Source organism: Elaeis guineensis, chromosome 7, assembly GCF_000442705.2.
Source record: "Elaeis guineensis isolate ETL-2024a chromosome 7, EG11, whole genome shotgun sequence".
In the NCBI taxonomy this organism is placed as follows: Eukaryota; Viridiplantae; Streptophyta; class Magnoliopsida; order Arecales; family Arecaceae; genus Elaeis; species Elaeis guineensis.
The window spans coordinates 25540671-25561552 of NC_025999.2; the positions used below are offsets into that span (position 1 = coordinate 25540671).

At 37.6% G+C, this 20882-nt stretch overlaps 2 protein-coding genes across 4 annotated transcripts in view; one reads left to right on the plus strand and one right to left on the minus strand.

The window, feature by feature from the left end:
* Positions 1-8543: 8543 nt before the first annotated feature.
* LOC105033759 (uncharacterized) lies at positions 8544-9772 on the plus strand. The gene has a single exon (XM_010908670.4). It carries the CDS (start codon positions 8712-8714, stop codon positions 9576-9578), a length of 867 nt encoding a protein of 288 aa, XP_010906972.1. The 5' UTR covers positions 8544-8711; the 3' UTR covers positions 9579-9772.
* Positions 9773-17894: 8122 nt separating this feature from the next.
* The window catches only part of LOC105033756 (uncharacterized), a 34657-nt gene continuing 31669 nt past the window's right edge, over positions 17895-20882 (minus strand). Inside the window, exons 9-13 of one of the 3 annotated variants that reach the window (XM_029261398.2) lie at positions 20335-20394; positions 20126-20193; positions 19123-19180; positions 18262-18319; positions 17895-18124 (exon numbers count right to left, since the gene is read on the minus strand). In XM_029261398.2, the coding sequence (XP_029117231.1) occupies positions 18281-18319; positions 19123-19180; positions 20126-20193; positions 20335-20394 (225 nt within the window). In that variant the 3' untranslated portion in view covers positions 17895-18124; positions 18262-18280. Of the gene's footprint in view, positions 18125-18261; positions 18320-18994; positions 19025-19122; positions 19181-20125; positions 20194-20334; positions 20395-20882 lie in introns of those variants that run through there. The other 2 variants (XM_010908666.4, XM_073260706.1) reach the window with 2 other exon arrangements.

Here is a 20882-nt window from a genome sequence, read left to right on the forward strand (position 1 = left end):
GCCTTACTAGCGTTCGGAGCTGGCTCCTCAGGTGCTGGATCCGTTACTACATAAAGGATCCGCTCATACTCAAGGACGATTTTCAATTTTCGATACCAGCTATCGAAATTGGGTCCCATGAGCTTGTCATTATCTAATAATGACCGGAGCGACAGGATAGTGGCCATAGCTGCTTAAAGGAAAACGAGACCTCTATTAGTACATAAATTAATACTAAAGACTTGGATTTTAGTCTAAAGTTTTCCCAATATTTTTACGAACTGGTAGCCTCATCCTCCAATTCGAGGAATTACTTTAATTCCTTAATGGGTACTAGAATCCACACAGACTACACACGAGCCCAACTTTGGTTGGTCAACCCATGTGCATCTATGGATAGGTTCTTAACCAGTTGTTTCTCTAAACAACTTCTAGTAATTGATTTTGCCCCAGAACCTAATCAGTAGGCTTTGGCCTCCACTGAAAAGATCTGGTTAGGTCCAACCATTAACATGACTTAATTTAGTGAATCGGACCAATAAATGATCAAGCCCGACTTTGGCCGGCCAACCTAACCACCATCAGAAAGACTCAATCAAATTATCATATTATGAATAATAATTCCATTAGCCAATGAGCACCAGGCCTTTGGGCCTCCAATGATCATTGAACTAATGGACTCATTATCACTCACTTAATGGGAGGCTATGACTTAGTTATCATTATAACTTAATCATTTTAGGGACTTAATAATTTTGAGGATTTTATTAAAGAATAGTAGAGAAGAAATCATCCAGCCAATTTCAATCCTCCCACTGACTTCATCAAGTCAGATTAAAAAAGGATTTAATTAAAGCTGGCATTAGGAGCACCTAAATCAGTCACACTGATTTACCTAATGACATGGGTGAGCTCTAATCACCAAGTGATCTAATCAAAATCTAACTTACCAGATTGGCCAGGTAAGTGAGATCAGTGGTGGAGATTTGCCATTAACTCGTCAATGATCGAATCAATGCGAGTAGCTCCCGCTTAAGAACCACTGGTCAAAACTGCCAAACTTACCTTAGACACCAACCGGTTCATTAGTTTTAATTTTGATCAACTTAGTAAATAGGGCTCCACCGCGTAGCCATGAATTAAGTCCATCTTGGTCTAGTTAAAGACATGGACCCATTCAACTACAACTATTGAAGTTGAGTCTAGAGTATCCTTGACCTAATCTAATTCAACTTTTGATTAGATTTGACCAATTACTCCATTTAGTCCATTTTTTAAGCTAACCTTAGGTCTAACCCAATTATGGACCTAATTCATCTAACCCATTGACCCACAAGTTTATGCAATTGTCTTAGGTCTTAATTCACAATTCTAGACCTACTAGACAACACTTAATTCTTTTAATTAAGTACTTGGGCTGATGGGTCAGGGTTTGGTATTTCGAAAATAATTTTTAAATTTTAAAGATTTTATTTTCTGTTCACCAAATGTGTTAACTCATTTCACAAACGGGTCAGCACATTTCATAAACAGCAATTCTATTGCTCATTTCATAACAGAAAATAACTCAAAATAAATCATAATTTTTTTTTTAGATCTAATCTAACACATATATGATAAATTTCTTAATTAAGTCCTTTCGCTGCTTCATCGGCATGGGATATAATTGCATGCTTCACTCCTACCGCCATAGGAGACCCCATCGAATGAGAAGAGAGGGCCTTTAAACTTTACTTTTCTCCTATGACCGGACGGCCATGGCAACCAACCCAATTAGATTACTTGCTACTTGGATCAAGTATATCTAAATATACCAATTTCAAAATTTAAATTTTGAATTTCAAATTTTAAATTTCAAATTTTAAATTTCAAATTTGAGATTTCAACCAAATTTCGAATTTCCAATCTTTAAATTTTAAATTTTGAATTTTGAATTTCAAATTTTAAATTTCGAATTTTAAATTTTAAATTTCAAATTTGAGATTTCAACCAAATTTTAAATTTCAAATTTTGAATTTTGAATTTTAAATTTCAAATTTTGAATTTCAAATTTCAAGTTTCAAATTTGAGATTTCAACCAAATTTCAAATTTTAAATTTTGAATTTCAAATTTGAAACTTCTAACAATTTTCAAATTTTAAATTTCAAATTTCAAATCTTTTTGAATTTTGAATTTTGAAATTTGAATTTCAAATTTAAACTTATAGATTACACCTTAATCTATGCATGCATATGTATATCATATTCTAGAACTATGCTCTGATACCATTTGAAGCGAAAATTTAGTGCAGGGGCAAAATGGTAATTTTAAAACTTTTTCAAAATTACTATTTTACAGTGAAATTATTAATTAATCTCATTAATTAATACTAATTAACCCTACACTAGGATCTAAATATGATACAACAGCATGTATTTAAATTTGAAATTCAAATTTGAATCAGTAAACGTTTTACAGTACTATGTTCAGAACACATCACCTTTTGCGGGTAGTCGATCATCGCAATCTGATCACCGTCGGGGGGCTCTGATCATCACGTCACAACCACACAAATGTCTGGCCTCTGCAGATCGTCCACACGAAGCTCCCGTCTGATCAGCTCCTCACGAATGCTAGTTCGTGATTTCACCCTTTTGATGGCAGATATTGATCGAACTCCTTCGATCGATGTGTGCCGACTTCTCGGATACTCTGGATCATCTGCACAGTTGCTTGAGAGGCTGATGGATCTCTCTCTGAAATTTGGTGGACTCACGACACTCGTGGCACACCAATCTCACTTCCCGAACCCTAGGTAGAAACCCTAGGGTACACACCAAAAACCCTGCGCCCAATTTTCTCTCTTTTCTTTCTTTTTCTCTCGGAAGGTTTTGGACCTTCACCTTGCGCAGAAGCCTTCCTCACACCTCAAAGTTTCTCTCCTAAAATTTCTACGCACGTCCCACCTTTCTCCTCTTTTTAAAACAACGTCGAACGTGTCTTATCCGCGTGAGAGAATAAAGACAAGAGGTTACACATTTGAATTCAAATCAAATTTGAATTCAAACGAAAACCAACTTATCCCTATCCTTTAGGGCGTGAGAAGAGAAGGGGCGTGGCTCTTTGTGCATGGAAAATATTTCATGAGAAACCTTTTCTCGTGTAAGTAATGTGGCGCACAAAATAGATAAGGATGAAAGGGCAAGTGATAAGTTATCCATTCAAATTCAAACATGCTTTGAATTTGAATGGCTAACTAATTATTTTATCCATCCATATGGCGCACAAATGAGGGCGTGGGGAAGGGTTTTGCGTGAGAAAAATTTTATGAGAAGTTTCTTCTCGTGAATTCAAATGGGTGCAAGGAAGTTGGGTGTCGCAGGGAATTTAAAACAAGGTGGTTTGATTCAAATTGAGCCAACCAATCTAAATAGGTTAAGCACAATTAGAATAGATTAAACCCAACATAATTAGGCTCAATAAAATCCTAATTAAATCAGGAATTAACTAAGCCTAACCCCTGATCAAATCAGGGACTAAACCACCTTAGCGATTAGGTCAACATTTAACCTAATCGGGTCAATCCAAACTGAATCCAATTCAATTGGACTTGATCCAAAAATAATTACTCAATCAAATTGAGTTAATTAGTGATCAAATCACTAATTAAACCTCTCATAAATATTGAGTCCAAATCCGATGGGCAATCAGGCATCAGAGACCATCGATATGAAACCCTGATCAAAGAATTCAAATTTCAAATTCAAAATTTGAAATTCAAAATTTTGACCCCGGTACCCAAAATGTGTGAAACTCATGATCAAAGAATCCTAATTCTCAATCATAGAGTCCCAGACAGATAAGACTCATAATCAGCCATCAGATCAGAAAGGAACCTCTAATGTGTGTGACCCCGCAGGTTCGAACCTAAATCGGTAGCACAGGAACCAATTCCTGTACTAATCGAAGTGACCATCTAGCAATGGTACCCGACGACCGGATAGGTCGAATAATCGCAATCGCAACATTCAGAACCTACGTGAATATGGTTACCGTATAATTCATCCCTTTTGACCCCTGTGTTTAGGACGACTCAGGGTTAAACTGTCAACCCTGATGATATCATCCGAATCGTGCTCAACTCAATTAGTCCTGTGACTCCTCACTAGGACTACCCTGGCCAAGGTTTTGCTAAATTAAAATACGACTATACACAGCTCCTAAACTGGAGTGGTCAATCCCATCTTGACACACGCACCGACAAGTCAAGTACTTGACTACACCCAGCAACCTTCCGTCACTGAATTAGAAATTCAGGTAGTCCAGTGCCTAAGTGCAGTGAGTTGCTTGCAAGTCACCGTGGCGGTCTCAGGTCGGAGGGACATTTATACCCATATCCCATCGGAGCAAATCTTGACAGCAAAAATAGCTCCGGAGTTGGTCACGTTCAGTGCAGATGTACCATTACATCTCACCTGTATGCCATACCAGTGTCTCTACACTCTTTGGTTATGAGGACAACCAACCCATATAGCACACAATGACCTATGCTCGATAAACGTTGTCGTCCTTGGTAACAACGTATCATTTGGTCGCGAACATGTTTAAGGAGTAAGCGACAAATCCTCCTTTATTGAGTCTAAATAGTCCTAAGGACTTCACCACAACACAGGAGTTCATTAGAAGATGAAACATTTGTGATGAAAAAAATATTAAAATAACTTTTATTTATTTATAATTCATGTACTAATACAAAAAGGAGCACAACCGTCAACAAGCTGACGATTGGCTTTGGGACACTATTCCCAACAACCTCAACAATTCATACATCATTTTATTATGTCAGAATCCACTTATATTTTAGACCATGATTGTAAAGTTATAATATAAGATGGGCAACTAACATAAATGTAAAAGAAAAAATTTAGAGATATAAGTTTGGTTTTGTTTAGAATTGAATGAACAGTACTGTTTGATATTTATATGAGAATGGATTTAGAATTGGGATCTAAATCTTCCAATGAAAAATTATTTAAACTGGATCATGATGTCTAGAATACATATTTGGTGACTTTATTTCAATTTGCTTATCTAATCTGTTATTTTCATCATAAATATATATTATTTATGAAGTAATATTTTTGTCGCAACTAATCTATTATTTTTAAATTTTTAAAATTTTTTAAATATTAGCAATGAAATATTTTCATCATAAAAAAAGGTATTAGCGATGGAAATATATTTTTCTATCACTAGCAATGAAAAATATTTATCGTAAATCATCAAAAATTTTGTGGTGGATAATTAAAATTCTGTCACAAATATGAGATTATTTATGATGTAACTTTTTCGTCGCAACTAATCTTTTATTTTTAAATTTTTAAAACTTTTTAAATATTAGCGACGTAAAAATTTTGTCATAAAAATAGGTTTATTAGTGATGGAAAACCTGTGTTCCATCACAAATAAGCTACTTATTTACGATGAAAATATTTTTACCGCTAATAGTCTAGTTTCTAAAAATTAATTTTTTTTTTATTTTTTCACATATTAGCGATGAAAAATATACGTCGTAAATAATCAAAGATTTTGTAATAAAAAATAAAAATTCCATCATAAATATGAGATTATTTATGATGTAATATTTTCATCATAAATAATCTGTATTTTTTAAATTTTTAAATTTTTAATTTTTTTTAATTATTAGCGATGAAATATTTTCATTGTAAAAATTTTGGTATTAGCGACATAATAATTTTATTTATCGTAAATATGTTAATTATTTACGATAAAAATTATTTCATCGCTAATAGTAGAGTTTTTGAATTTTTAAATTTTTTTATTTTTTCACATATTAGCGATGAAAAATATTCATCATAAATGATGAGTATTTTGCGATAAAAAAATATATTTTCTGTCGTAAATATTTTATTATCTACGATGTAATTTTTATGTCGTAAATAATTTTTAATTTTTAAATTTTTAATTTTTTTTAAATATTACTCACGAAATTTTTATCGTTAATAATTTTTATTTGTGACATAAATATCATTTTCTTCGTAAATAAGATAATTATTTACGATGAAAAATTATGTCGCAAATAATCTTTAATATTCAAAATTTTAAAATTTTTTATTTTTCTTCAAATATTAATGATAAAAATTTTTAGTCGTAAATAATAAATATTTACAATGGAAAATCACTTTTTGTCACAAACACTTGTATTATTTACGATAAAAAAATTTTCATCGATAATATTTAAAAATTTAAAATAAAAATAATATTTTATTATTTATGATGAAAATAATCATCACAAATAAATTATATTTATGATGAATTTTTTTCATTGCTAATATTATTTATTTGTGATGAAAATATAATATCATCGTAAATATTTTTTTATTAACGATGAAAATTTTGAAACGTTGTAAATAATGTTATTTGCTATGAAAATTTTTTTCGTTGTAAAAAAATTTATTGCAAAAATTTTCTTTTCTTGTAATGTAATGATTAAATGATGGGTTTCTTGAAGTCAATGATATCATATGAATTGTGGACTATGTTTGATGATAGCATCAAACTCCTGATTAGTAAATTCCTCAGTCACTATGCTCGATTCCTTGGTGAGTAGCAAGTTACCTTTGGCAGTTACGAAAGAATGAAGCCCAGGAATAATTCGTTGAGAAATTAGAGTCTTTCTCTATCAACTATCGGTGAAATAAGATTATAATATCTATTTGATTCCCCTCAATCACTATGCTCTTTTTTTTATCAGAAAATAATGTGTTTGATTTCCTTTAATCTTTATTTTGATCATGTGGCCAAAGCTTTTCCTAGAGTGAGAGACATGCTTGATGAGAGTCTCTTTTAGGTTAAAAAAAAAAAATCTATAACTAGCGAACTTTGAAATCCAAAAGGCATAACTTGTAGGGGCGGCTGAAGGGCAAGGCCACCGAAGCCCTTGCCTTAGGCCCCCCCCCCAGGAGGCCCCCCGCTCGCGCGCATCCGGCATCGCAGTCCAGCCCCCGCCTCCGGCGTCCCGATCCAGGCGTCCAGCCTTCGCCTCCGACGTCCCGGTCCACCCCCTGGCTTCCATCGGTAAGTTTCTTCATTTTTTTTTGTTTTTCGACACTCCCCCTCCACCCCGGTTGTGCGCCGGGCCGGCGGTCCGCCGGTCCACTTTCGTTTCTCGAAAGCCGGAGCCCGGAAGAAGGCCCCTCTCTGGTTCCGCCTTCGTTTTTAGCTTTAGGCCTCCAAAGATGTTGAGCCGCCCCTGATAACTTGCCCATGATCACTATGTGCCCTGAGCCCATAAGTTTAGCAATCATATCATAGAGCTCAAAACATTACTTAATTTCAAAAAAAAAAAAAAATACCATCTCCATTAAACATAGCATACTTAGGTTAAGGCCTTCAGATGTTTGACATCTTATTTAGCTTTTTGATATAATGGATCTTACTCTCAAACTCTATACAAGCCTACATATAATGACTAGATTAATCGGCATCAAATCTAATGATTCTTCTAAACTTGACAAGCTGTTTGGAATGGTATTTGCTCTCTCTTCCCCTGATTTTTGATACTTCTCTCCCTTTTTTTTCTTCTTCCTTATCTCCCCTTGTGCATATTCATTTTCTTTGATAAAGTGGGTGGACTTTGCCCTCCCCTTCTAGCAAAAGAAAAAATCCACACTACCTTTCTTATCCGAAGCAAATTAAGGGTATGGCATTACAATCTCCAATAATAAGGAATGGTGAAGCAAGAGAACCCCAGAGATTGGGAGGTTGATATTTGAGCTGTTGCGTCCGTTGAGGCAAAGATTCTATGCAAAAGCCAATAAAAGTCACTATTGTTTTCATGACTAAAACAAGTACTCCTACCAGCAAAAGTGAAATTGTCTAATGAGCAGTGATGATTTGAGAGGCAAATAATACCTTCAAAACATCCAATAGAAAGAGGGGGGAAAAAATCCAATGACCATGAACCACCTCCCAACCTACGATAGAATTCTGTAAAATTATTAGATATGTCAGATCTATCATGGATATAGGATGGAACGAATCCACCTAATAATTTCATCCTAGAGTAAAATAAATCTATCTGAGATGATTTCATCCTAGATCCACTATAGACTTGTCCATCTAATAATTTCTCCAAAATTATTTTTGGATTATTTGTCCTAATTAGCCTACTAAAGAACAGGGATTAAAGCTGGCTTAATGCCAGCGCCCATGCTCTTTGACTTCGTATCCTTGTAAAATCCGCCATTTTAGGTGTCATCTTGTAGCAACTCCGATGGTTCTTCAACTTTCTGGATTATTTAAATTTTTTTTTTATTGGAAAAACATCTCTCGTACGTCAGTCGCCGGGCAACTGCCCACCTACATGCAACTGACCGGATTTAATGTCTGGACGGCCCTGATCTACCGACGTTATAAACACGACTTGGGCAAATTCCGTGCCCGTGGGTGGGTCGGTCAGCAGACTAGAATTCCAGCACTCCGACTTCGCCCCTGGACTCCCTCCTACACAACAACAACAAAAAAAAAAAAAAAAAAAGTCTCCCAACACGTACGTAACAGAGAAAACGGAAAACTTCTCCAAGGACAACGTAGAAAATTTTACCGAAATTTCCCACAATGCCCCCAATTCTTCCATTTAACAAACCCCCCCGCCCCCTCGACTCAGCGCCTCATCCCCTTCTCCCTCCTCGCCGCGCTCCCTCTCTCTCTTTCTACTCTCTCCCATTAGATGCCCCAGTTGGACCTCGAGAAATTCGTTTGCGTTGGAAACCGGAAGGTCTTCTGCGAGACCCTGGTCGACGTCGCCGGCGGCGGAGAGCCGAGGCAGAATCCGCCTCTGGCAGCGGTGGAGGACCCGGACAACCTGGCGGGGTCCTTCGAGCGCGAGATCGGTTGGGCGGACCGGAACGCCGTTTATGGTCGGAACGACTCCACCACAGGAAGCACCAATCCCAAGTCCAGCAACGCCCGGAGGGGATCGGCGGCATCGAATTCCCAGCTCGTTTCCACGAATCTCAAGGCGAACACCCCCATCATCGGCCTCCCCGGAAAGATCCAGCACTCCGGCTTCGACGGACGGAACGCCCGCCGGCCGCCGCGGATCCGGATCTTCCCGAAAAAGAAGGCCAGGAGGGCCGAAGGAGGCGGCAGAGGGAAGTCAGCGGTGCCGGAGTCGGAGCCCGGGTCGCCGAAGGTGTCGTGCTTCGGGAAAGTGTTGTCCGATAGGGAGCGGGAGCGGCGCCGGAGGGAGGGACTAAGGGCGGCGGAGGGGGAATGGGAGGGGTGGCGATGCTCGGCGGGCTTTGGAGCGATTTTCCGGTGTGGTGGGGGAGGTCAGACGGCGGAGGAGGAGGCGGAGAGAAAGATCACCGTACCGCCGAGGAATATTCCGGCGCTGGCCGCGAGTGTGCCAGAATCTCTGGCGGATGCGCCGGTCTTGGGCGAGATGAAGCGGTTCGTGTCGGGGCGGAGGGCAGCGTCGTGGGGAGCCGAGGCGGAGGCGGAGGCGGAGGCGGAGGCGGGAGCGGGGGGAAAGACGGTTCGGGTGGGGGTGTGGGGCCGGCGGTCGGTAGGTTCGGTGGGGGATGGGGAGTGATGGCGGGAGTAGGAGGCTCGCGCCTTGGCTTCGTTGGAATTTTCTATGAAGTTAGAGTAGCTCCAAAGTTTTGAGTTTGTTAATATTTTTCTTTTCTTGTATGATCTCATCGCTTTTGGTGCGTTGGAGGGTGTACAGATGTGGGGGATAAGATTCATGGTATATCATTGGTTATATTGATTTCTTTTTTCTTATTTATGGAAACGGTGTTCTCCTGTTTTAGTGGTCATATCCGCTCGGAGGTGGTTGGTTGAGTGCTCATGGTATACTTTTGTTGAGAGATTTGCATGAAAAGAGGGCATGGGTGCATCAATCAGACAATGGAATGAGCTTAGGAGCTTGGAAGAGTACGGTTATGGGAGAGTCATGTGCATTGATCATTTGTTTGATCTTGAGGAATGTGGCAGTAATATGCGTGCTTATTTGTTCTAGGTTAGAGGATTCGTATAACAAATTTAATAGATAGAAAAGAAGGTATCCCTATCCTCCCCTCTCTTTTCATCTGGAGCTGCTGCTCCACCACATGCCTTCACACCCCTGCCTCTAACAGCGATGCGGCTTCTTTGCCCGCCGCTCGCCCCACCTCCTCCTTACCCTGGCGTGGTCCGGAGCTTCTCTCCGCCCCCATACTCTGAGAGCCCGCAGTTTTTTTGCGATTCTGTCCCACCCCCACCCCGCGTAGCCTGGAGCTTTTTCATGCCGCAACCACCATCCCACCTCTCCCCCGTCCTCCTGCCACCTCATACGATTTTTTCTCAATGCACCCCCTTCCGCCTGCACCCCCCATCCCACCAGCGGCAGCTCATGGTTTCTCCATGATCTCCCCCTCCGCACCTTCGTTGGAGAACAGTTTTTGAAAAAATAATTTAATTATTGTATGAATGAATTTTATTTTTTGAAATATTTATCGTACCAGTCATTCACATAGATCCTTCGTTTAGTTAAAATTTGCACGGCTCATACTTAATTTGATGGTCTGAAATAAATAAAAAATAAAAAGATAAAAATATCTTTTGAAGCATCTCAACAAAATTCATGGTTGACACATCGTCAAAATCAAGGGCACACATAAAATTATTAAACATAGATGACTAAGAGTCGGGCTCCAAACATACCTTTTATACGAAAAAATTATTGATCTTCTTTTATAATCTCAACTACTGAATCGTATTTTGTACAGTTTTCAAACCATAGCCAACATCTTTCTTTTATCATTCATCGTAGTTGATGCCGTGCTTTGGAAGCTATAAAAAATATGATCCAACTTTTGAGACCGTGAGAGAAGATTAATTAATCTAGATACAATCCAGATCCCTGGAGTCAGTTATATATCTATATAATAGCTTCCAAAGTTTTGAAAGTCTATGAAACACTATTTACCAGTACGATGATGATAAATCATAAAGTGAGAAAAGGAAGAACCCTATATAAAATGAACCAGTGAAAGAACAATTTATGTTGTACAGAAAAAAAAAAGAAGAACAATTTATGCGTCCATAAATATAGAAATACTACAATTTATGCGTCCATAAGATATATGAGAATACAAAACACATGGTTTGATCTATACTTCAAAACTTTGGAAGAAGGATTAGAGTGCTAGTTCTCCAATTATGGTAATTTGTGATTGGCACAAGCTTTACACAATTCATGGGGCTCATCAAATCATGACTGTGATGCCAACAATGAGATGGTCGTGTTTGGAGAACAAAACCTCTAAAATTCGAATACCAACCGGCGAAGATACAAATCTGTCAGTGCTATCGCCGTTGACATCACTTCCTCTTGCAAAATGGTTAATGCTGTCCAACAACCCACTTGGACCGGGTAATGCTTCAGAATTCATGCGGCCAGTGGGCATAACGTCAATGGAAAACGACCCTGCTTTGTTTGACAATTTAGTTTCATGCACCTTCATGCTTATGATATGGTCAAAATTACACCACAAATCACAATAAAAGTTTTGAAAACCTATTCGGAGAAACACCGAGCGCCACGGGTTCATGGGTCCCATCTGGTTTGCATTTTTTTCCTTTGTTTTTTTGATAGAATTGGAGGCCGTAAAGGCCAGCCCCCAGCTTTTATTCAGATATGAAAATATTGACAAAACAGGGGAAGCAGAGTTTACATAGGAACAGATGGGAAAGGCGTAAGAGGACACACATTACATTGTAGGAGTTTGCTGGGTCCACCATTAACAAGAAGAGCCACGATGACAAGATATTTCAGACCTAAGAAATCCATTTTTATGGGGAGCCTCTGATCAAGGGCACGTTAAGAAGAAAGTCCCAATTAACTTTATTAGACGCTTTCTCAACATCAAATTTGCACACCAGTCCTTTGGAGCCAGACCTTTTGCAATAGGACCTCATTTCTTGCACACTAAGAAAATTTTCAATGATAACCCTACTCTTAACAAATGCAGAATCAAATCAGGGAGAAAGCTAGCCAAGTGCCTCACTAGGATCTTCACGGTAATCTTATATAGACAATTAAGGAGGCTAATCGGATGAAGATCCCAACTCCAGAGCAATCCCTCTTTTTTGGAATAAGAGTAATGTAAGCAATGTTCAAGCTGTCAAGGCCAAGATATCTTTGTGAAACTCTTCCTTCATAACCATGATATCATCTTCAATGAGATCCCAAAACTTTTGGAAAAAATAGAAGGCAAAACCATTCGGGCCTGCGCTTTGACACCACTGAAGGAAAATACCGCACTTCTCTCCTCTTTCAAAGAAAAATCCCTTTCGAGCTCATTTATAGTTAGAAGACAATCACCATACAACAAATTTCAGTCAGTGGAGATCCAGGGCTTGTGAGCATTAGCAAAGAAATCATTGAAGAAAGAGTGCAGTTTAGCTTCAATTTCCCCATGGGAAGAGCAAACAATGCCATCATCTGAAAGAACTATTCATACTATTTCTAATCCTCTTGGAAGCAACCTTATAGAAGAAAGAAGTACTCCTATCTCCCTCGACAAGCCAAGTGATCTAACCTGTGTTTCTAGTGCAGTTCCTCTTTATGATAAATGTCCTCAAGAGACTGCCTAATAATTCATTCTTCTAGTTTCCAACTCCGTTGATGACAGTTCGATACTCTCCTCCTTATCAAGAAGCTTCACATCATGCAATAGCCTATATTTCAACTCTTTCTTAAAGACCCTCTTAGCTAAGGACCATCTTTTCAAAGCTGACCGGAGCCTTCTCAAATTGTCAATCCAAGCTGCAGGGGGATTTGCACATCGTCTAATAGGTCATGAGTTGTTAATAACCACATCAATGCAATCAGCCTCCTCAAGCCAATAACTCATGAAATGAAACAATGTTGGCAAATTGAATTTGACCTCTCTCTTCAAGAAAATAGTAACATGATCATAAATAATACTATAGAGAGAGCTCTTTGGATAGAGGTTTGGAAGAGGCCATCCCATTCCAATGAGAGTAGCAATGCATCAAACTGTGCCATCGTTGGTCCATCCCTTTTGTTGCTCCATGTGAAATTTCTTTCTTTTAGCTCCATGTCAATAAGGTTGAGAGAGGAAATGAAGTCTATAAACTATAAACAATCTCTCCAACTAATGGATTTCTCTTCAGTCAGCATCTCATTTAGTAATGTTGAAATCCCCCTAGTAGCCAAAGATTCAGGAGACTCACTCTCACACAAGCAATCTCATCAAGGAATTCCACTCAATGGGCTTTGTCATTCGGTCCATAAACTGCTGTTAAAGAGATAACCTTGTTCAGTGAATAGTGGTGGAGGGAAACAGAACGAGGAAACTCCTTTTTGATAGAGGATCTTTGATCAAATAATTGGGAATTCGAATTGATAAAAATACCCCCAAAAGTGCCCAATGCATCTATATGAGCCCAACAGTCTAGCTTACCGCCATCCATGGAACTCAAAAAGACTGGAGAAGGATTGGAAACTTTGGATTCTTGGATAAGGATGATATCACAAGACGAGGAGAAAATAATATCTTTAATCTCTCTTCTCTTCTTCGAACCACCCGAGCCTCTAACATTCCACAAGACAATGATCATGGCAATAGTGCAACTCCTCTTTCCAAGCCAAACAAATGAAGCAATACAAGGAATCTAGAAAATTAATATAGATCATAGAAAGGGTAGGAAACCCAATAATCCAAAGGCAACACCAAACGAAGAAGAGGCTGATAACCAAACTAAGGCCAATAGGTATTCGAATTCCACCCATCAATATGGTCCAATCAATATTGCCCCCAATACTAATAATATTAACACCACGCCAATAATAGAACACCCAATCCCAAAACCAGCCAAAACAAGGTATATAAAGAAAACCACCAATAGATACAAAGATCTAAGAACATATCCAACCTACCACCTCTAAACTAGATAGTAAGTGAAGAGAGCATCATGACAATACTCTAGCTTTTCCTTTCTCTAACTCCTTGAGGGTATCAATCACATCCTGTGCAATCTCTTTGGAGAACGAAAAACCACAAGCCCACCCCAATCTAACAGCAAACAATGAGGAAGTAAGAGCAAAAGGTGAGGGTTAGAGCTAGCTTCGTCTCCTTTGAAGCCTTTCTTCTTCCTTCTAATCGGGCTCAGCTTAGTTGTGGTTTGTTTTACTATGTCTACAACCTTCATTCTAGAAGATTTTCAAATCAAAGAAAACAGTGGGATGGCTTTGTTATCAAGCATGGGGAAGGGCTCAGTTTCAAGCTTAAATTGTGCATCGGCCATAGGTTCAAATGGGATGGGAGGTAGAGAAGAAACACCACATGGATCACTGAACTGGGCTTCAACATATTGTACCTCCAAAGAGGCTGGTAGGTCCACCCCCTTCTTAGTGGGATCCTAAAACTCACTTGGAGCTTCAAGGTCTACAGCAGCCTTGGGAGGTGGCAGTTCTAACATCGACATTGACTTCAAACTATGCACAGCCTCACACTCCTCGTAAAGACGAAAGAGATCATTAATGGTCTTTAAGGGGCCAAACACCTTTTTAGGCGTGGAGAGAAATGCTCGAGGTTAAGGTTCATTTGATTGGGGTTAATTTGATATAAAAATATAAATTTTATATTTAATTATCATATTTAGTGTGAAAAATAAAAAAATATATAGTAAAATAATTAATAGATTTTATATTTATTTTTTAGAAAAAAAAGATAAAATAAATACCGTAAAAAAATCGATGTTTGATAAATTTTTAAATAATAATAATGCATACTTAATAAAAATACCTTTATAACGAGATATTGATGATAATAAAAATATAAAGAAAGAATGAAGCTTAGAAAATAGATTACATATGTAATCATTAAATTTACTTTGATGTCTTCTTAAATTTATTCAATAAAAAGCTTTTGCAAAAAAATTAAGATATAGATAGCATTATATAAAAGATTAATCGATTGCAATCATTATATAATAATTGAGTGGAGATGATAATGCTATACTGCTATTAAACAATTATTTTATATTGATAGATATATTTGTAAAACAGATCATATTCTTATATAAAATTTTTTCCAATCAAATGTAGTAATCTTTTTTCAGTGTTATTTTTTGAAGTATTTTTTCCACCAATCAAACATAGTAAAAATTATTTTCCTCTACGTCATTTTCTCATATAAATAATTTTTAGGAATCATTAAATTATCTCATAATCTGATATACCCCAAACAAATGGACTCTAAAGGGTGATCATTTGAAAAGCCTTTTAGTGGAAGAAACTGCCAGTTGATGAGATCCCAAGTAGAAATCTCAAGCCCATCCCTCAACACAACTCTAGCATTTTTTCAGAATTCATAATCATTAGGGAATTAGTTGGACTACTTGAGATCAGATCCGATTCAAGAGAGCCTCCAGAAACAAAGACGTCGAGTGTCGAAGTGAGAGCTATCGATAAATACATCGGTGATTGACCGTCTCAACTCCTCAGTGCACAACATTATCCAACTCTCTACCCATCTTGTTCACATCCTCAACAACTCCCTGGATAACTGAACAAAGATCGACCTCTCCCTTTGGAGACTAAACCTCTAAATCTTCTTTGATTGGAAGAAGAGAGGGCATGACATAGGGTGAAGGATGATTCTTCCTATCAAAACTTGTGTACCCTATCTTTGCTGTCTGATGGCCAGAGCCCAATGCCTACCAAACATGGAGTCAAACTAGAATCATGGAAGAGCTAACCCCATCAAGGACGCACTGTGCAATACCAAAGCTTCAGGGAGATTTTCCATTTGAGAGAGAGGATCACTCGATGGCTAGCCAGCTTCCTAGTCCACCCTTGGGCTAGTTCAAAGGACAATGGCTGTCTCGAGGAGGCACTTTAGATAGACACCAAGGTTCAATAGATAGCATCTCTCAAGATTATCAAGATAGAATTTAGGACATCTTCAATTATTGCATGAAGGTAGAGATCTCAAAAATAGAGAGATCCCTACCTATTAGGGCCACAGTAGACACTCTTTCCAATTGAGCAAATCCTAAGATCAATCTTTGAGCAATCTCAGGTTCCTAAGTATGTAAAGGGACACCATATAAATCTAGTTCCACCCTGAACTGAAGCAAATTAAGGAGGAGAAGCTCCTTCTCAATATGGCCAAGGCTCTATGGAGAAGGAGAAGTGATTGTGTCTCTTTGTTCGGGCCCCCCCAAAAAGAGATCTTCTTTGCCTTCCATCTAAGCTGTGTAGGAAAGGCCCAAAACCAATCCTAGAGAACAGAAAAGTTTCATAGAATCTTTCTATCCAGGTATAGATAGTCCACATCTTCATAGATATATCTATTTTATCGAGCCTTCTCTCTTGGAAGCTTACAGCAAGCTGGAGTGAGAAAGGAAGTAGACTAGATGAAGGTTATAACCCAAAGCAATTGGATCCTATTCAAAACAAAGGTGGAAGCTTTGGAGCACCTTGGCTATCTAAGAGAGTCCCGACAATCGGGCACCATCTCTGGCCAAGGCAACATGAACAACTCCGACACTAGCAAGATTCTTATACCATCGAAGATGACCCTCTTCAATGGAAAGGAAGACCAACACCCTTTCCAATATTCCATAGATGAAGAGCTCACCTACACTATCCATCATCATTAGGCCTACTTTGTACCGCTTCACTTACTGACCCACTCCTGTACACTGAAACAAACTAGAGGATTACGGCACTCCTGCCTGAAATGGCTAACATCTCCACATTAGAAGCACGCGTTGGCCTTGAATCTACGAAGGGGGTGTTTGGTTCGTAACCGAAATCGAAATGAAAATTGAAATCGAAATGGCTGGGAATCAGAATCGGAATGGTCAAATCCTTTGAAGCGTTTGGTTCGTGACCGAAATTAGAATCAGAATCGAAATTAGAATGAAAATTTAAATCTATAGAGGAGAGTAGGGATTGAGTTCTATATAGATTGAGCCATTTCCATTCCATCCTGCAATCAAAATCGGAATGAGACTCCTCCCAAGTAAACAGTTAAAATGAGAGTCACCCATTCCAATTTCAATTCCAGACCCCCACTTCCCCCAACCAAATACCCCCTAAGGTTTTTAAGAGGTCCCTACTCTTGATCAAATCGGGTCACTGGCTTTTTAAAGGCAATATTTCTAGCAAAAGAGTTGAATGCCCAGTAAAGAAAGTTATGACTCCACTCTCGATTTGTGGTGGTAATTGCATCCTAGAAAATATCTCTCTAAGGCTTGAAAAGAGTAGATAACTGAGTGACAAGGGCACTCAGAGGCATAGGGCCCTTACGGAGAATGATAACTCCTAAAGTCTCACTAGCTAGCACCATACGATTCTATAGAGGCATGCATTTCTCCAGTTAACACTAGAGGGGCTTCGGACCTTCCAGTTTGCCGCCATTCAACTCCTCCAAACCTCCTTCAATCCTCCGACACACTCCACCCCAATCTCCCCTCTCTACTAGCTATCTTCTATGTGACTAGATTATAGTTGTAAAGGTTGCAGGGTCCAATTTGTGTGTTTTACATGCGGTGTTTATCTCATTTGGAATGAAGAGGCTGTTAGGTCTACTTGTGCAATCAAGAGCTCTTAAAATGGACCTAATTTATTAAGTTGACAATCCATGATATTTGGATCAATCAATTGAGATTTAATCCTATTTTTATAAACAATTTTTAAAAAAATCATGAGCTACTAACAGGAGGAATAAAGAAGAGAAGTGGGACGCATTGGCAAAATTTTCAAGTGCTTCGATTACCACATTCAATTTTAATGATAATATTCTATCCAAAAATTCATTGAATTGCTTCGTGTCCTAAAGATTTCTCGACTATATTTGCCAAGCTATTAAAGCAGCAACTAATGTAACAAAGACAATATAAACTATTTTTATGCATCATTTTAGTAATAAGTCATCAAAAAGTCATAACAAGATAGTAACCGGCAATGAATTTACCAAAGAAGAAAAAATATACACAGATATAATAAACATGGCCCTGAGCTTCTTAAAGAGCATAAGTTGCTCTCAAATAATCTATGATTTCTGCACTTTCAAACATTTTTACTCCAGTGTTAGGATCGTCTAGGTAAGGTACCTGCGCATAATTTACAAAAAGAAAAGGGCAACCAGGAAACAAATCAGGAAAATATTGATTTATTGGGACAAGAGCCTCAAGTAACATCATGTGAGAAATGAAAGAAACTTTATCAACGTATCTAAGAGTTGGAAAACCTGAAAATGTCCAGCTTCTTCATATAACTTCTGCCGCTTCGGGCTGCCACGAGCGGTGCTGCAATTCCAATTTTCTATCAGCTGACTCTAATAAATGTTATAAACCACATAACTAAGTTGGAAATTGGAATACAGTTCATTAGAGCAGTAACAGCATTGCATTTAAATCTAGAGTTTGCAATTGGCGAGTTACAGGAGACTCAGCTAATTGTCCCTTACACAATGCAATCTAATTCATTTGTTGAGAATTTAGAAGTTCAAAAAAACCGGCCTTAAAAGAGTGGGAACCTTGATGCATAATTATTGTTGTTTGTCAGTTACAAGATTAATTGCCAAATAAGGCATTGTTGGATTCTAAATAAGCACATAAATTCTCAAAACGCCTTTAGCAAAAAGGAGATAGGCTTCTTCAATTTCCTTCTGAATATTTCATTGTAAACACAAACTTATGTAGGAAGAAAGGAAAAACCAAAAATAAGCTACTGTATCACTTCCTGCCATTTTTTTTGGTTGCAGCTAATACTCTCATATGTTCCAGTTAAATTTCGCCCATCATAGCCAATTAGATGAGAATGGTGTAATAACAAGATATGCTCTGATTCCATATCCCTTTCTTCCATGCTGTTGTATACCCAACTGGACAATTAAGAATAGCTGCAAAGGTGGAAATCCATAGCCAAAATAATGGCACTTAATCAAGATGAGAAACGTGTATGTAAAGGTAGCTCCCAATGTACACAACATGTCTTCATATTTCCAGCTTCTAAAAGAACATATTATACACTGTTTTCATTAGACATGTAGCAACATGAAAGTTCACTTAAATGAATTACGATTAGACCTTTATAGCTTAGCTTTTACCTTCTTCGCAAATCTTGCAACTTCTACTGCATTCATATCATATTGATCAATCATCAACCTAACACCACATACATGCATCTCATTATCATGTTCCAAAATCAAGAAAACTAGGAGTAATACACATTTGATGACTTTAACTCCATATTTTCTGATCCACTTTGCATCTTGGTAGCTAGGGATATATAAGCACATCTCACACTATCCTCCCATATGAAAATGGCACGTGATTTACTATTTTTTCTAGAAATTCTAAAATGTCATGAAGATTAAATACTATTTCATAAGATGAAACATGTCTTAAATTAGACCCTAGTTATATCTCCCATTGTGTGTTTGGTGTCAACATAGGTATATATTGTAGCCTTCAAGGGTATAACCATCCAATTGTTAATGGAAGAACCCTATTTAACTTCTAAAAGTCAGATGGCCTGCATGGAATACCCTTGTGTATGGAATACCATTATGATAGCTAGAATTCCAGCAAAGTCTGGTTACATATCTATTTACCATAATACATAAGGGATAACATAACAACCATGGCAAGAGCAGCACAAAAACATAAATATGAGCCACAAAGTCAGGATACAGAATTCCTTCACTATGAGTAAATATTCATAATTCAACAAAAAAGGGAGAAAATCAAGAAAATATTGGTTACTAAATTCAATTAAGAAAAATATATCACAGAATACGGGTTTTATGTCTTGGTAGGAAGGCAAATTTTGCCAAAACTTGGAAATGCTTTTAGAAAACTCAATGGATTACCAACAAATTGACCACCCTCCCCTCCCTCCAACCCAATAACAAGGGAAAAAAGGACACAGCATGTTCTGCATGGAGCCAAAATAAAATCAAGGAAAATAGATCTCTTGATGAAAACTAGACAAAAGGTGGAGAGTTTCTTAAAATTTTTCATTACTTCTATCGCTGGATGACGACTGACACATTAACAATTAATTTCTGTATGAAAGCAGAAAAATTGGCAAAGACAAAAGAAATGCACCTGTGAAGTAAGTGAGGCAATTCCAACTCAACTAGAACTTCACGCACAATTTTGCAAAAGGGAGAAGCCTGCAAAAGTAAAACATATATCAATTAATTTCAAGAATATACTGAGAAGATATCTTGAAACATGAAATTTTATTTAATAATCTAAATTAATGAATCAATTGAATATCTAGAGATGTTTGTATGTTGTATCTGATATCTGACCTCATATGCCCACAATTCAAGGGGTACAGGTGGGAGTTTTGAAGGAGTATACATGGAACCCTATATGAAGATATATGCAGAAAATTATAGCTGGTTAGGAGATTTCCAGCAAGCTGAATGTTAGCATAAAATGATGGTTTAACATACCATATGTGATAATGCTATAACAGCCGCTATATAACGGAAATAATGGCAATTGACAGTAGTACTGTTTTTCCCTAAATAAAGTAGATTTTTTTATTCTAAACTTCAATTTTTCTGCCAATTTTCTCTCCAAAAAAGTTCGAACCACCTGTAAAAAATATTTTGAGAATAGTGTTTGGATAATAATGTCATTATTCTCATGTTATTTCCCAATTCCATTATATAATGATCATTATAACATTAATATAAACAATTCCAAATCCCATGTTATGGGGAAACTAACATCCATTATAAGTTTATAACTGTTATAATGGTTAACAACAATTTCAATGGGGGTCCATAATAATGAAATAATGCTATTGCTGAAACCTTTAATAAGACAGCCTTTTACGTAGGTTTTTCTT

Coding starts and splice junctions, on each gene's coding strand:
- LOC105033759 (XM_010908670.4), top strand. CDS start 8,712: ATGCCCCAGTTGGACCTCGAGAAATTCGTTTGCGTTGGAAACCGGAAG.